Source organism: Xyrauchen texanus, chromosome 12 (genome assembly GCF_025860055.1).
Source record: "Xyrauchen texanus isolate HMW12.3.18 chromosome 12, RBS_HiC_50CHRs, whole genome shotgun sequence".
NCBI classification, from domain to species: domain Eukaryota; kingdom Metazoa; phylum Chordata; class Actinopteri; order Cypriniformes; family Catostomidae; genus Xyrauchen; species Xyrauchen texanus.
The window spans coordinates 23831364-23849883 of record NC_068287.1 but is presented as its reverse complement, the minus strand read 5'-3'; the positions used below and the strand labels follow the sequence as shown (position 1 = coordinate 23849883).

At 38.3% G+C, this 18520-nt stretch overlaps 1 protein-coding gene across 2 annotated transcripts in view; it reads left to right on the top strand.

Annotated features, from left to right (window-relative positions):
* LOC127653175 (voltage-dependent calcium channel gamma-3 subunit-like) overlaps nucleotides 1-18520 on the top strand; it is a 61560-nt gene that overhangs the window by 19333 nt on the left and 23707 nt on the right. For both annotated transcript variants that reach the window (XM_052139751.1, XM_052139750.1), the window contains one exon: nucleotides 16820-16903. In XM_052139751.1, the coding sequence (XP_051995711.1) occupies nucleotides 16820-16903 (84 nt within the window). The remainder of the gene's footprint in view (nucleotides 1-16819; nucleotides 16904-18520) is intronic.

Below are 18520 nucleotides of genomic sequence, written 5' to 3'. Positions count from 1 at the left end.
GCAATCACAATCATGATTCACAATCATGTTCCTAGGCTCTACCATCTCTCAGGACTTCAAGTGGGACACACTTATAGGCTCCATTGTGAAGAAGGCTCAGCAGAGGTTGTACTTCCTTCACCAGCTGAGGAAGTTCAACCTGCCACAGGAGCTGCTGACACAGTTCTTCTTGGCTGTCATTGAGTATGTCCTGTGTGCATCTATAACAATCTGATTTGGTTTAGCTACCACTTCAAACTTACTTCTCTGTCTGCTCGTATGAATGTAACACATCATAAGAAAGTGTTTCACCACTGTTCAAATGCACTTTGGATTACATCATTTATATGTATAAATGTTTTCCATCTGAAAGGACTAAATATTAAATTAAACAAATGACAATAAATTGCAAAGTAATCTTTTCAGTAATCAAAAATTTGGTCTACTGTATCCTGTATTCTAATGACCAATTATTTAAATTGTAACTGTAGTGGAATACAGTTACTTGTATTTTAAATACGTAATTCTGATAATTTGCAGGATTTCACTTCCTCGTGCTTGATGCATTTGCATAGGGGGTGTGTAGCGCTCTGCACAAGCATCAAGCGTAAAAGTGTAATAACACATCAAATCATGATCATGCCTAGGAAAATGCAGATGTCAAGATTTATAGTGAAAAAGGAGTTACATTTTGGTCTGTTCTCACCCAAAATCGATCGCATCGCATCACTTCAGAAGACGTATTAAACCACTAGATTTCCTTTATGCTGCCTTTATGTCCTCTTTGGAGCTTGGAAGTGTTGGACGTCATTGACTTACATTGTATAGATATATTCACATCATATCTACATTAAAATATGTTTGTGTTCTACAGAAGAAAGAAAGTTATACCAGTTTGAGATGGTATAATGGAGAGTAAATGATGAGAGAATTATCCTTTTTGGGTGAACTATTCCTTTAACAGTTCAGATGTTAACATGAGCCATATGCAATACATCTTGGCATGAATGGAGGAAAAAAGTGGTGCCAAAAAAGAAAAGGGAGGGAAGAGATATTGACTCCTGGGTTATGGGGGGATGGGGTGATATGCTTAATGTAAACCAGAACCCTGCAGGGTTGCTTAGACTATTCAGCACCTAAGAGGCGTTTGAGAGTCCCTGCAGTTCTAGAGGAAGTGACTGCCGCTATCAGCTGCTACAGAACCCCTCTGCCCATCCTCTGAAGTGTGCTTTCATTTGACGAGCCTCCATTTAATGGAAAAAGACCAAAGCAGAATAGCGGAGTTAAACAAACAAGAACGGTTATTGGGTCCTGCTGAGAGAACAGCAATAAGCAGCTAACAGCAGCAGCATGTACAGAAGTGCGGGAGAGAGGATGACTGAGATAAATGCAACGCCACGAGTGGGAGAAGATTGCCTCCTGTAAAATTTGAAGTCTTTCAACCTGTCTCTGTAGCCTTGGACAGGCTACATTGCACATGTATTACCCCATTCTCCAGCAACATGATTTAACATGGACATTCCATGTCTTGGCTTATCACAGAGCTTGAATAAAGCATTCCTTGCCTTGCTATGTTTAGTTGAATTAGTAAGATGGTAAATTATCCTCTCATGCCACTAGGAATATTATTGTGATGAGGACTGGCAAAGATAATGGTGTCCTGTGGAGGATCATTAAAACCTTAACTAATTGTTACGGCCAACCCCTTTGCTCATTCTTTTATAATCACCTAAAGAGAATGGCCTAACACATATGATAAATCACAAAGATTTCACAATTTTAATCAAAGAAATTAGTATGTTTAACTTAGAACTACCCCTGTTCTCCTCAAAAGATCTTGCTGCCGAAGACAGGGGAAAAGGGAAAAGATGCTAATAAATAAATACATATAAATCCCTATCTGCTTACATAAATTAAAGTAATGTAGCAGGTGAGCCATTATGTTCCAATCCTAGGAACAAAGCAAGTGTTTTTGCCATTAGGGAGGACGCCAGAGAAAGATGAGAGCCAAACAAGAAGCGAAGAGGGCATCTGCCATTAACTTCATGGTTTTATACCGAATCCCTCTGTGATGTCTGAAATCTTAGAAATAGGGGCGGATAATCTTTTCACCACACCACCTAGAAACTAAAAGAAATAACAGACAAAAAAAACGAAACAACACAAATGCGAGTAGGAACATGTAACACTAATAAATGTGGATGACTCACCATGTCAAAACCATTATTCCAATCATCCTTTTCGCATGCTGGGCCTTCATTTCAGACTCTAGCTGCAAAATGAAATGCACACAGGTCATTAAAAGCAGCAAAAAGGAGCTATTGCACTCTGACTAGCATGAGCTATCGCAAGTTCCATTTCATTGTGGCTACAGAGATGTGTTATAAACCAAGTGAGCTGCCTTGCTGTCTTTTGAGTACATAGTTTGCTGCCTTTTAGGGAGCATCCTAACCTAACTAAAACAACACTGATTTGGAGCACTTTACACAGAAAAAAGTGGTAACCAGCAATTGTTTACTTTAGATGCTGTTGGGCCTCATGTGCTTAGAAAGGAGACAAATGCAGGCCTTCACACAATCATAAAGCCTGATCAAGCAAAGGGAGTCAAACAGACTACAGATCCCATCAAGCCTTGCTCACTTTACACCTAGGTGTGAAATTCTGAAGGATCGAACTCTCAACTCCTATTGGATGAAGTGCACGACAGAATACATCCCTTAACCATGATGTCATCGAGAGTATAAAACCCCGGAGCTTCCTCCTAAGCCTTGCTTCCAGCGACAGTATTTGCCACGTCTAGTTGCATCCCTGCTGCTCCCTGGTGTAGTCTTTCTGAGCTTCGAGAAACCGAGTCAGAGTCAAACGACGGACGAACACACATTCTACCCACATCCTCACGTGACTCAAGTAAGAGGTTGATGTCTAGGCAGAGTTAGATTATTATAATGTGTTATTCTTGTGTAACAAGGTTATTGCTTGTACAGGTTACGGACCGCCGAGTCTGTTCATTGCTGCTAATAATACTCAAGGTACTACTGTAACTTACTGTTTCCAGAATTGGGGAACATTGGGCTGTTTGTGCATTTCCATTTCTCCCACAATCGCTAAATCAGCTTCGGTGCCATCACCATTCTATCTCTCATACTAACCACACACACACACACGACCCCTCACAAACATACCCCCACACACATTTGGCAAGCAGATAACTTGGCGATAGAGCGCAGTTTTGTCCCTAAGTTATCGTACCAGCAGAAATGTTAAACGGGCAGAAGCCATTAACCAGTCTCCCCCCCACATTCGAGGCTATATTCTCTGGCCGGAAACATCACATGACGCACTCTCCATGATAGCCATGCTCGCCATTTTGTGCACTACTTCTCTCCTTACACACACACACACACACACACACAAACCTCTCTCTACCCTCCTCTCATGTATTATAGGCTTATCTGTGACCATATCTAATCATGTTAATGTTTAGTTTGTAGCTGGAAGTCAGAAGTTTATCGACTGCATTGTATTGATTATTAATTGATATTACTGCATCAATAATGGTAGCTCAGCGGTAGCTCAGCTGTTAAGGCTCTGGGTTACTGACCGAAAGGTCGGGGGTTCAAGCCCCAGCACCGTCAAGATACCACAGTTGGGCCCTTGAGCAAGGCCCTTGACCCTATCTGCTCCAGGGGCGCTGTTTCATGGCTGACCCTGTGCTTTGACCCCAGCTTAGATGGGATTTTTGAAAACAAGTGCATTTCATTGGCTCTGCACAATGACAATAAAGTTGAATCTCTCTCTTAAAGGTGGGGTATGTGATTTTCTTTTTTGACCATTTTTTCAAAATAACTTGAAATCCTATTCCTAACCCACTTACTGGCTGTAAATTAGAAGCACTGAAATGAAAATTAAGCAATTTAATCATCTGTGGAACGGGCAGGACTCGAAAAACTCCAGCCGATCATTTTCAAGACCATCTAGAATCATTGGACAGAAAATGTGTCAATCAAACGGTCGTACCATGCCCCCTCCTCCCCACCACCCTGGCGCTGCGTGTCCGTTCGTCATCAGCTGCTTTCAGATGGAGCGGCATTTACTACACAGAGCTGTAGTTCATCACTGACAAGCTGGGCAATTTACCCTTCATTATCACGGCCCAGCTTGTTAGTGAACTACGGCTCTGTAGTATCGCCGCTCCATCTGAAAGCAGCTGATGGCGATTTACTAATCAATGAATGCACTTTATGTTATGTGCTTTACTGACGAGATGCGCATAACAATCTCATCTGATAACGTTATATCGGTCAGCCCTATATTTAGCCATAAACTTCGGTGACAACCAGGACGTCCAATATATTTTTATATATTTTATATTTATACAATATATATTTACATTTCAAAAACATCAATTTTCTAACAATACTAATGATTTATGTGACTGTTGAATGTTAATAATATCTGGTGCAACTTACCGCTGAATGTTGTGCCATGTTGACGGTCTTAGCAGGTAAATGGTGACGTCATGCAGAAACTCCAACCTATGCTAGCCTGGCTCGCTCTCGCGCATCTGAGTTTTCGCTCGTGCATGATTGCGCGTCCATGTTTTTCGAATGGGTGGAGTCAGGGCCAGCGTTGGAGGAGAGAAGGTAGGACCTTATGAGTTGTGTATTTTCAAAATCTGCCAGCCGTTTTGCAAATCACATACCCCACCTTTAAAGAGAAGTGTTTAGTATTGTTCTGCATGCACCTGTGCCAACGGCTGATAGGGGATGTCAGTGCTCAGATTCAAGCCTTCATTGTTCCAGTTTTGAATGTCGATGTTCTCCGTCGACATTCCTAAAGAACAATCCTATATTGAGACTGCTATACTGTCTGTTTATTAGTCCCTGAATCCAGGGTGGTGCTGTGGCAATATTAATTCGTATTAATATTTTATTGATTTTGATAATTGATAGTCATCTTTGATGATTGTTGATTTTGAAGGATTAATAAGATAATGTTGTTTCTAATCAATGTTCTAATGATTTTAATCATTAATAATTGTCTTTGATCATTATTAATTATTGCTAATAACCAACCCGCTCCTGAAAGAAGCCCCAACAATACCATCTCTGCTAACTCATGAAAATGACTTTCGTTGTTGTAACCCATTTTGTGAGGTTCATTTAGTCAGATTAAATAGCACTTTTGATTTGAGTAAGGGTAGTTCATTTAGATGTTACAACACGAAGCTCATGTTTAGGTTACCTGACAATTTTTTTTTTTTACAGTAAACATTAATGATAACCTAAAAATGTGCTTCATATGGTAACATCTAAATGAATATATTATAATTATTTAACATCACTGAATCATCCTTAATACCTTTCTAATTTAAAGGGTTAGATAATGTAGAAATAACCCTTAAAGGATAACAATTGCAGGTTTCCACTTTTTCAGTGTGTATATAGGCATCAATTCTTTACTGCTCATTTGATTCGCACAAGATATGTGATGATTTATTCTTATAGAGCAATGTTAGCATGTTGACAATCTCTTAAAATACTCTAAAAAGCTTAAGAATATACATGACACATGAAAAATTGTCCCATTTTAATTAGATTGAACAATTTTTACCTGTTAAGTATTGATCAAATCCTAAGTATATTTATAAAATGTTCTCAACCCATCTGCAATCTAGGATACATTTTTTACTGAACTTCTTTACTGAATCTTAGGGGCCGTTCACACCAAACACATCCTTGTGCTAAAAAAAGGTAGATGCAGTGGCACCAATAGAGCAGAACGGAGGTGTCTCAAGATGCTTTTTTAAGAGTTCTTGTAAATTGGACACAGCATCTAAAAAGCCACCGAAAAAGCAGTGAGACACAGTGCAACAGTCAAAGATGTCCATGTAGCGCATGTTAACACATATACACTCACCTAAAGGATTATTAGGAACACCTGTTCAATTTCTCATTAATGCAATTATCTAAACAACCAATCACATGGCAGTTGCTTCAATGCATTTAGGGGTGTGGTCCTGGTCAAGACAATCTCCTGAACTCCAAACTGAATGTCAGAATGGGAAAGAAAGGTGATTTAAGCAATTTTGAGCGTGGCATGCTTGTTGGTGCCAGACGGGCCGGTCTGAGTATTTCACAATCTGCTCAGTTACTGGGATTTCTAGGGTTTATTCTAGGGTTTACAAAGAATGGTGTGAAAAGGGAAAAACATCCAGTATGCAGCAGTCCTGTGGGTGAAAATGCCTTGTTGATGCTAGAGGTCAGAGGAGAATGGGCCGACTGATTCAAGCTGATAGAAGAGCAACTTTGCCTGAAATAACCACTCGTTACAACCGAGGTATGCAGCAAAGCATTTGTGAAGCCACAACACGCACAACCTTGAGGCGGATGGGCTACAACAGCAGAAGACCCCACCGGGTACCACTCATCTCCACTGCAAATAGGAAAAAGAGGCTACAATTTGCAAGAGCTCACCAAAATTGGACAGTTGAAGACTGGAAAAATGTTGCCTGGTCTGATGAGTCTCGATTTCTGTTGAGACATTCAGATGGTAGAGTCAGAATTTGGCGTAAACAGAATGAGAACATGGATCCATCATGCCTTGTTACCACTGTGCAGGCTGGTGGTGGTGGTGTAATGGTGTGGGGGATGTTTTTTGGCACACTTTAGGCCCCTTAGTGCCAATTGGGCATCGTTTAAATGCCACGGCCTACCTGAGCATTGTTTCTGACCATGTCCATCCCTTTATGGCCACCATGTACCCATCCTCTGATGGCTACTTCCAGCAGGATAATGCACCATGTCACAAAGCTCGAATCATTTCAAATTGGTTTCTTGAACATGACAATGAGTTCACTGTACTAAAATGGCCCCCACAGTCACCAGATCTCAACCCAATAGAGCATCTTTGGGATGTGGTGGAACGGGAGCTTCGTGCCCTGGATGTGCATCCCACAAATCTCCATCAACTGCAAGATGCTATCCTATCAATATGGGCCAACATTTCTAAAGAATGCTTTCAGCACCATGTTGAATCAATGCCATGTAGAATTAAGGCAGTTCTGAAGGCGACAGTATTAGTATGGTGTTCCTAATAATCCTTTAGGTGAGTGTATATATTTTATATATATATATATATATATATATATATATATATATATATATATATATATATATATATATATATATATATAAACTAAACTAAAATATAATAATTATAAAAATATAATCACAGTGTGGATGGACCCAATATAATAATGCTGTCTACATTTTGGAACACCCTTCATGCCATGAGCCATGTTCTGTTATGATTTACCCAAACCCGTATGACTTTATTTCTTATGTTGGAATTAATATTATTTTATCTCTTTCCCAAACAAGGAAAGTAAATGGTGACATCTCCCTTTGTGTTCCATGGAAGAAAGAAAGTCATACGGGCTTGGAACAACATGAAGTTGAGCAAATGATAACAGAATTTTTACATCAAACTATCCCTTTAAATTGCTGTCCAGAAAGGCAGCTAGCTGGGTTTTGGAACAGATCTATAATGTCTCATAAGTAGGGATGCACAGATATGAAATGCTTTGGCCAATACCGATACCGATTTTAACTATAAACTATAGGCCGACGATACTTATATTTTGCAACTTACCTTATTTTTCATTAGATCTCTGTTTTACTTAGAAATACTTAGCAAATTTAAAAAGAGGTACAAAAGCTTTTTCACTGTTCTAACAATATATTATTTCCATTCAACATTGAATCTGTTGAACACATGACTTTTTATTGACATTTCTTTTAAAGAGGCCAAGGTGAAGCAAATTGGTAAGAGCCGCTTTCACAGCAGTCACGTCCATTAATGGTGTTTTTCCACATTAACGTGAGAATGAGAAAGAGAAAAATTAAATATGACATGTTCTTAGGAGTGCCAAACCTTCTAGATATTGTGGCTATTATTACAAAGTGTGTTAATAATTAATTATAAATAAACCATTGTTTTTTCATATCAGCGTTTTCATGCTTATTACAGATATGCAGATGGTTTTGATTTGGTCAATACATTTTTAATTGGTTTAAAATTGGCCAATGAATATCAGCAGCCATTACATCGGTGCATCCCTGCTTATAGGCAAATTGCATTATTTTACAATATCCTTGTAGAAATGTAGATAGATAGCTAAAAAGGAAAGTCTGAGATTGCCCCTTTGACGTCAATGAATTTGGCCATCATATTCCAGAAACAGGGTGAAATCTTGCTTGACAGGAAATTTTATGGAAATGCTGACTTCTGCTCTGTCGCTCCGTTCAGCATAAATGAAGTCTTTACACTTTGACTGTAAGTTCCCTTTAAGCTGAGGGTGAATGCATAGGCAAATTAAGCTGAGCATGTATTTCTCTCAAGTGTGACTAACCATGTGTCAATCAGAGGCAGGCAGGCTGTGTGCTATCAGAGGAGCTGCAGTGACAGAGCTCTTCACAGCGCCTGAAGCCACCCACTGCTGGCCACACAGGGCCAGGGGAGAAGAGCAGAGGCTCACAGGAGTACAAAAGCCAATGAAAGACTCGCTTTTTTTCTCCTCCTCCTTTTATGAAAGTGTTGCTTTTTCTGTTGCCTGTGCCCTGAATAGCGGAGAGAGCTGCACTGGCTACACAATCTGAGAGGAGGGCAGGGGAGGGGCGGCTGGAAAATGTCTCCATCATTTCTTAATCTTTTTGGTATCCTCCAACAAAGCTGTCACCTTTGAGGAGATCTCTGTTGAATTATTCAAGCGCGAGGTATGTCAGTGTGGCAACAGACCCCTAGCCTGCAGGACTCACTCCATTCACCCATGGGCTCAAATCAACACAACCAGATGAGTTGTTTTCTAATCCACACAAAGGCAGCCTTTAATTGAAAACATGTCCCTGGTGATTCTACCTCAATATTGACTGTAAACTATTTACTTCTCTCTCTTTCTCTCTCAATGTCTGTATTGATATGCGAGCCTGAGCACTCCAATAGCTTCAAGTGTAAAACACAGTCACAGATGTGACTAATTGTTCGAGGAGGGTCCTGAGACAAAAGGGTCAATGAGACCAGAAAGTGGTGATAGAGACAAATCTCTTCACCTACATACAACAACATTGAGAAAAAGCTCTTGCCTTTTTTATTGAAAACACATTTTGTGTTATTTTCAGGGAAAAAGTGTTCCACTTTCCTTATCAGATTATTTTGAATCATTGGTCACCATAGAAACTGAATTAGGACTTTTAATTCCAATTCAAAGTATTCCTTGCAGGTGTTTTTCTAGGCGATCCTGTCAGCTAATAGCATCAGTGTTGGTTTTATTTATTCAGAGGCTGTTTGTAATGATAGTAAACACAGAGATAAAAGCTAATGAAATACTTTCCCGCTAATGCATTCACCCTTCCTCGGTGAAGGTCTCTGACAGGTCTGCAGCTGAAGTTGTGACAAATACACTCATTCTGTAGGTATATGTTATGTAATTGGAGACAAAGAGCTAGGCTCTAAATCTGATTGATTGTAGGTAAAAGCTGCTGCTAGATCTTATGATGCTTTTAGCTAGTTTAATCCATCCTGGCTCATGTGAGGGTGGAAAGACCTGGTTTTATGTCACACTACAGTAGAAAGATAAATGTAGACAGGAAACAGGCAGTGGATGTATGATTTATGGAAATATGAGACGAGATGACAACTTTTAGGTGACATTTCTAGAGCCGTGGAGTGTTAGACACTAGGTGTTTAGAGAATGTATATTGCAAGCCTATTTAAAAAATTGCTCATCAAATCAGAATTTAGAATCTAAACTATCTGTTTTATAGTGTTGGTGAGTAAATCTCATATTTCATCTCAAAGACAATAATAATAATACAATTTTGCATACATTCAATTAAGCCTATTTTTAGGACAGTTATGATGTTGTGTTTAGTGACATTATTACTATTACATAATACTGTTTCATTACTGTATTGTAGTAATGAAAGCCCTTCTGTCTAGACACTGTGGTTTTGTTTTAAAATCCAAATATATTTAATGTACAACCTACTTGCATTAGTACATTACAAATGTGCTCTAAATTTTTTATAATGGTTGTGTCTCATAGCATCCTCAAATTAGAATTAGCTTTGTTTAAACGATATGGCCTTCTTGGACAAACGGAAACAGAATGTATCATTGTTGCTATGACAGCACACATCGCTCTCAACCTGCACAAGTGCTCTGCCTGAGAAGGGAACCTCTGAGGTAAACTTTATGAGAGTTATAATGATGTAGAGGGAAACGAATATGGATTTTGTGGCTGTCCTTTTTTTAATTTATAATAATTTATTTTCTTATTTTATTTCCTTTTATCGCATTCGAAGGTTGCATTCAGAGTATTCTACTTGCTTTTCTGAAACGAGACATATGCGGCCAACAAATGCCACCTCTGAAGCACACAGCATTTAAAACAAGACAGTTCAAATATCGTAATTGTTTTCCCACATTACAGTAATGAGATCGAGAATTAGTTTTTTTTTGCATTGCAGTTGACTGTTGAAAATTTGTGGGAAATATGCAATTAGTCTTCACCAACCTTAAAAGCGTTTCTGACCAATCCTATATTAGCCACTGTTGTAGTCTGCCATTTCCCTGACAAGCCTTTGCTTCTTTCTAATGAGAGTCTATGGGAGTAATATGTTTTTGAGAAGTTTTAAGCAGGATTTTAAAGAAATAAAAAATGTTGTTGCACAGTCACTTGTTGTAATGGCATGAGGTACTTAGAGAGGATAAACACAGGGATCAAATGTGCAAGTGCAATTTTCATGCCAGCGCAAGTGGGCATGGGTGGGAGTGTTTGTACTATCAGTGGATGTATGTGCGCCGCAAACTGTGGGTATATTGTATGTTAATGAAGAGGCGAAAAGCACAATTTGCTATTTCCCTGGGAAATACGTCATTGCACTCAAACATTTAAAAAGCATGCCTTATCTCAGATCAACGTCCAAATTCAGTTCCTGCATTTACAGTTTGGAGATTCTACCAGCAGGTGGTAATAATGTTCCTGTCCAAACTCTGAAAAGATATTGGAACCACAAATTATATCCATGACGATCACTGTTGTAGCTGTTTAATGAAAACAATTATTTATGAGATTTGTGTTCAACTATCTTTAGGTCATGGTATATTTTTATTATATTTATTTTTACAATTCTATTTATGATGTAATTGATATTGGTATTTTTCCACCTGTTGTTGTGGTGTAATTTTTAAGTCACTGCAAAAGGTGGTGGAGGAAGAAGTTGGAGAAAAGTTTTAGATGTATTATTTTTTTCTTTTTTCTTTTTTTTTGTCCACTTTGTTGTTTTGATTACATTTTTTTTTTTCATTTGAAGTGTAATTTGAATTTTGTGTTTTAATAAAATTATGCATTTTTTCAAAATCATATTGTTTGGTTGTGTGTTCCGATACAATACATTTTAATAGGTTACTAGCCATGATTTATGTGTCAGTAGATGAAAATGATTAATAATACCTACAGTGCATTCTCTATAATTTATAGTGTAAATCCAAAATCTTTCAAGAACCAAATTTTTCAGTGTGGGAGTCAGGAACATGTCACTGTCATAGAAATATGCCTGAACATAAGTCCATATTTATTTTCTTTTAATTAATTGCATATGGTACATTAACACAACCAACTTCTTATGAATAAGCTATCTTTGTTTATATCACTAGAGCTTGACAGGGAATGGACTAAATAATAGGATGCAGATGGTACCAGAAAAAGAAACTCAGAATAAAATTGCACTTGGCCCAGCCCATTATCGCTTTGTGCATGCAATTTCGCCAAACCCACTTGCACCTAGACTTGGTACATGCTTGCAAGAAACTTCATATAAAATACCAAAACTTCATGGCCATGCCCATTGACTTGTGTGTATAACTTACAGCATAGTGCTGCTCTTAGCGCTATAGCGCTCTTAAAATAGAGCCTGCAGAATCTGGTATTTGCTGAAGCAGGTATGTGAATCAAATTTGATTCATATACTCCACAGTTTTGAATCAAATTACTGTGTAATTTAACAATTTATTTTACAAAAACATGTCAGATAAATATGCTTTACAATGTAACTCTTCATTCCATCCTACAAAAGAATATTATCAGTTCCGTTTTTGAGAATATTTTGCCAAAAAATGCACCACTCACAGCAATCTCCCATTCATTCCTATGGGAAGTTCTGCAAAGCTTGTCAGAGCCAGCAACAGTAAACAAGGGGGGTGGAGCTTAGCAAAGGGTCAAAAAATAAAAGAAAAATTTCCTAAAATATTTAAGCAAAATATAATGTATTATTTAAATAATTACAAATTGTATAATTACATAAATTATATTTTTATAAATATATTATCAAATATATATAATATATTATATAATTAATATTTTTTACTAATTTATTGACTTCTTTTTTCTTTTGATTTCAGGGCAGAATACAGCATGTCCCAGATTCACCCTAGTTTTTCTTGTTACATAATGTGAAGCAGCTGTTAAATTGGCCATATAGTTCTAAATATTTCCAAGTATCTTTAATTTGCAAAGTATACAAATCACTGGATTACAATTCACAGTAAAATAACCACATATCATAATATATACCGTTACCATGATGTAAAATTACTCATACTGTTTGTACATTAAGTCCCATAAAAACCCAAAGCTACATTTCAAAATTCTTTATCAGTGTACTTTGTAACCTTCAAGTGAAGTCATCATTCAGTGGAGTGTTTTATACTGAAATGTTTAATCTCTTCAAAATTCAAATCAATTTATATCTGAGGACTCACATCATGTTAAAGCCCTTCCCACTCAAGGCATAAATACGTAACAGCAGTCACAGTCACCATGACAATAACCATCCCGCTCTTAGAGCCTTCATCGCCTACTCATTCTCTGATCTCCCTCCATGTCTCTGTTATGAGCAGGCAGTGTTTGTGTATGTTTGTGTGAGTGAGTGAATAGAGCTGAATGGCTGTAAATGACCAGTCTGTATGTTCACCTTTAGACACAGTGAAGCAGTGATGGTGGGAGAGCCAAAGGAGATATCTGAAGGAGCCTGAGTGCCTTGAATCATGCAGAGGCCTCACCGTGTAACACACAAAACCGCTCAGTCTCTTTCTCACACAAAGTGGCTAAAACCACTGCACAGATATGCACAGGGCCAGCATGTCCTTTAGGCGATATAAGTGACTGCCTAGGGCGCCAACGTGCTTGGGGGGGGCCCCGCAAACAATTGCGTAGATCATGAACCTTCATAGTACTACTCAGAAACATTAGCAACTTTTATTAGGAAATTCCTGAAGGCTCTAACTATTTCATTACTCATGCAACCAGTGGGATTAACACAATTGATAGGTTGGTCATGAACAATTCATTCATTTTGAATTAATCTTTTATATTATTTGGAAAGACAGAGTACTCACAGAGGGTGATATGTTCATTTTGTTGTGGCCGCGCACATGCAAAATGTATAGTTTTTGTTTTGTTCATTTGACAATTGACAGCTGAATAGGCTCTCTACAGGTAGCAGAAATGATTAGTTCACTTCACGACTGGGTCTTTGGGTATGTGTCTTTCGTTCTTTTGACACGTGACAGATGCATAGGCTTTGTATTGGAAACATGAATTAGTTCTACTCCCAACTTTCCTTACATACAGGCTTTTAGTTTTATTTTAGCCCTTGTTTCTAATCGATGTACAACTTTTATCTTCTCTTCAGAAAACATCATAGACCGTAAAAGCTATGAGGAAACTACATATTATTTACTTGAATATTGAACTGATTTTGAATAAACTGTCATTTAATTTTTCCTTCATGATGCATCCTATTGTTGTATGATTTATGTCCTTCTTATGTCCTTGGTGTGAACTGTAGACCCAAATCAAGTATGCCTTACATAATTTCCCTTTGAATTTACTGATAGTCATCTAACACTATTTACTTTCATTTTACACTTGGCAGGAACTATTTTGTAAACACTTCCTGCATTAAATACATTGAAATAATTCATCATGACCACTGTATGATTTAAAAAATGTAATTTATTGTCACACTGACATGTACTGAATTGATCATGATCCAAACAACTGCAACACACTGTACTATAAGCTGTAAAGAGACAAATTAACAAAAGTAATGGTCACTCGTGAACAAATAATTAGATTTCTATGCTGAGCTTAATAGCGGTCACATGACAAATGAACAAAAGACTAATTTGAAGACCCATTTGGGAGGTGAGGTAATAACTTCTGTTTCCTGTAGACTCATTGCATAAATGGCTCTCACATGATAAATGAACGAAATTACTTGAATAAAGATTTGTTTATTTTACTGAACGAGATTCAAAGATCCAAGTCAATAAAATGATCCAATCTTCCCACAACTAATCAACGCACATGAACCTAATCATTTAACATACAAATCAAAATGACGGTGATAACCAGAAACAGCATATTAAGAATAAGATGAACTCTGAATAATCACCAAATGACAAATAACTTGGTTACAATAGCTAAAATAACATCTGTGTATATAAAATTGAAAAACAGTAAAGCTATTAGCAGTACACAGTAATTATCACACTGGGAACTTGATTACCTCTTCTTATCACAGTATTATTAGACACAGATTGCACACATTTGCTGAAAAATGCTCACTCCTGACAGAAATGCAGAAAAAAAGGTTTTGAAAAATATGACTTTTTGGCGTCTTTAAGGCTTATTTTGTTTAACAGAAGGTAGAAACTGTGCTTGTTAAAGCATATGGCTTGTCACGTTTTGTCAAGAATAATCTGGGGAAGGAGTGCAGACACTGCCAACATAAAGACAAAAAAAATGCAAATAAATTATATTCTGCAAAATAACCAAACTATCCTATTTATAAGCTCTTGAGTTATGCATTCACACTATAAATATATTCATAATTTTTTATGATTCTATATATGAGAGAGAGAGTTTCATTTATAGGCCCTATATAAAATATTTATTTATACATTATTTATTTTTCCTCCATTTCTGTAGCTACCTGATTTATTCACTGTTGCACATTTTCTGGCCAACTTGTTTTCATTGATTTTGTTGCACTAAATAAACATTTGCGAAAAAGGCATTTTCACACACATTTGTGGAACTAGTAACTGAACTATAATCAGTTTGTATAATTCTTCCACTAGGGACACGAAAGCAGGAACATTATTTAAATAAGCTTTGACATAAGCATGTGACGCTATTGTGGCAGCGATGTCTGAATGATGCAACAACAACTGATCTGACTCACTTCAAAACGTAAACAATGAATGACTCCTTGAAAGATTTTGTGTTGATTTTGTTCTTTTTTTGTTTGGAAATCATAGACAAGATACACTCGGATTTGTAAGAGATGGAAAACAATATGGCTTTATCTTTTTATTTTATTTAGTTATTTTTTTATTTTCATTCCTTTGCACGATCATATGTGTGCTTCCAATAAACAATGCCACTTGAAACTATTGTGTAGAGTTTTCCAAAACTGATTTCAACTATATAGCCTTGAGGTAAAATAAATACATCTTTATTAGTGCATAATACAAACAGTGAAGCCTTTAAAAGATGCAAATAACTGCAAACGAGGTAAGCAGTGCAAAAATCCACTGAAAAGAATTTAAAGCACTAAACAGCAGAACAAGCAAACTATATACATGACAATAATGGATCTTAAATTATTTTATTGTGCTTTATTCTCTTTCATCTTCTTTACTTCAATCTACATAGATCAATGTCATCAAAGCCTAACTTCATGAGGCAATCCAATAAATTTTACACCTCGTTTCTGTTCGACATTTCAAACTCAGGCTGCATTTTTATCTTCGGCATGATTACTCACCAGATCCAGCACAGCAGCGTCTGTCCATCTATCCATTTTCAAAAAGAAAAGCCTAAAACAGCAAACATCTCAACAAAAGTTTTAATGAAGGATACAAACTAGACTTTAAAAAATGTTTTTAATTTAATGGTTATTGACACTGTATAAATATAAATATAGACTGTAAATATAGACTATTGACATATAAACACTGTGGATTTTTGGCATTAAAAAATAATGCATTAATTTTGCATTGTTTTTACATTTGTTTATGCTAGTGCTGCAGGAATTACATGCTTTGCCTTTAAATATTTAATTTGGTCCCAAAATTGGATATTTTATTTATCTTGTAATTCATCCATTTTAACTGTAGATTACTGAGTCATGTGTGTCCAGCAGTTTCAAATCTCCTCTTTGGGGCTTTTTTGTTTGATACATTAGTTACAGAGATGTTTTTTAATTAGAATTGCTCAAAATAAACACATTTCAAACACTGTGAGCTGTGTAGCCCTCCTTTAATGCTGCAGATAATGTATCAGAATGGTTTCTCCCTACGTAGGGCGCATGTATTTGGCACTATAAACCTCTTTATTAGCCGGTCACATGTTACGCCCAAGGGCAATAGTGTTATTTTTGTTCATTTGTCATCTTGAAGTGCACACAGAGTGAACAGGGATTGTCAGTGAATGCACAAGATGGCATTCATACTTACACACACTCACACACACTTAAACACGCATGTACATAGCAAGAGGCTTACCAGGGCTGTGCTCATTGACCTGATTACTGCATAAGAAAACACAGCTAAATAAACACACCAAGACACTCATATTTTCATACTTACACGCAAAAATGGACTCATGTAATACATGTATTTATACACACTCTGCTGTCCAACACATGCACACAAAAATATAGACTAATGGTGTTTGCTCTCTCTCTATCTCTCTTCTTCATGACTGCAGGAACATTTCGAGGTGTTTGTAAGAAGATTGACCACTTTCCGGAGGATGCAGATTATGAACAAGATGCAGCAGAATATTTACTACGTAAGTCAGATGAAGCAACACACATGTGCATACACACAGAGTAAGTGAACGGAGCAACAGCAAATTCCCGTCCATGCTCAAAGCCTTCTGTAATCACTTCACTCTAACTCCATTCCAGGTTTTCTGTTTCTCTTTTCACGCTTGCTCCTTAGTCACTGGTGAAAGAAACTCCGCCCCAGGTTCACTCCATAAATTTGCACCCAGTTCCTCCGCCACACTAAAGATTTGTTAATATATTTATATACCGTTGGGAAGGCTATGCATTAGTTTGATATCCATCCATCTTCAACCGCTTATCCGAAGTCGGGTCGCGGGGGCAGCTGCTCCAGCAGGGGGCCCCAAACTTCCCTATCCCGAGCCACATTAACCAGCTCTGACTGGGGGACCCCGAGGCGTTCCCAGGCCAGTTTGGAGATGTAATCTCTCCACCTAATCCTGGGTCTTCCCGAGGCCTCCTCCCAGCTGGACGTGCCTGAAACACCTCCCTAGGGAGGCGGCCAGGGGGCATCCTTACCAGATGCCCAAACCACCTCAACTGACTCCTTTTAGTATGATATGATTCTTAAAAATTTTGAATAGGCTACTCATCTGCAAGATGTATTACCCACCCTTAGATTTTATTTCCATCTGTTACAGGAACAGTTCATTATGTTTTCGAAACATATTACATTCCACAATAAACCTTTGGCTGCTCCTACTTTCTGTAACCCGCACACACACACACACAAGATGAGACAGTCACAATGTATGTCAAAACTGCGTTTATTTGCAGGCAAACAAAAGTACAGCACGGAAAATCCAGAGGGAGAATGGTCAGGGTAGCGTAGGGTCAAAAGCTGGGGAATCAAAGATATAAACAAGGGGGCAAATCCAATGAGAGTGGTAGAGGGAAGCGAGGGTCAAAGCCGGGGTAATCAGAATCGAGTTGCGGGTAAACTAACCGGGGAGCAGGGGAACAAGAGAGCTGGCAAGCTAAGGGGGTACTTAATCACAGGGGGGTCAGAACTAGACGAGACTAGCGGGGGCAAAGACAAGGGAAACTAAACACAATAACCCACAGGAGTGAGACGAATATGCTGTGGTATTTATCGAGGCGAGTGCAGGTGTAAACAATGATGTGGTGATTGAGGCGAGTGCAGGTGTATATAATGTTCTGGCGATTGGGAGCGGGCATGTGAGCCCGAGGGGAGATAGTGTACAGTAGGAGAGCTCAGTAGGAGCAAAACGAGCGTGGAAGCTCGAGGGAGCAAAAGCAGCGCTCGAGATCGAGGGGCGAACGAGCGTGGAAGCTGGAGGGGCAGAGCGAGGAGCGGGGTTTGTGACAGTACTCCCCTCTATAACAGACTGGCTCCTGACGGCCGCTTCGGTTGCGAGGAGCGACCTCTGGGAAGTGGTGCTGGACGATCCCAACAAACAAAAAACAACCCTGAACAGACAACCCACAAAACACACAAACAAAATTAAGGGCAGTCCAAGGGGCACAGAGGGAAATGAGACAGTCCATGGGGTCAATGGGCAGTTTCAAGGCAAGGTCAGGGGGAACATAGCGGACAGGCGGGTGGTCGGGAGATCTAGGGGGCATCCAAAGGGCAGAGACTGGGTCAGGGGGTCTGGAAG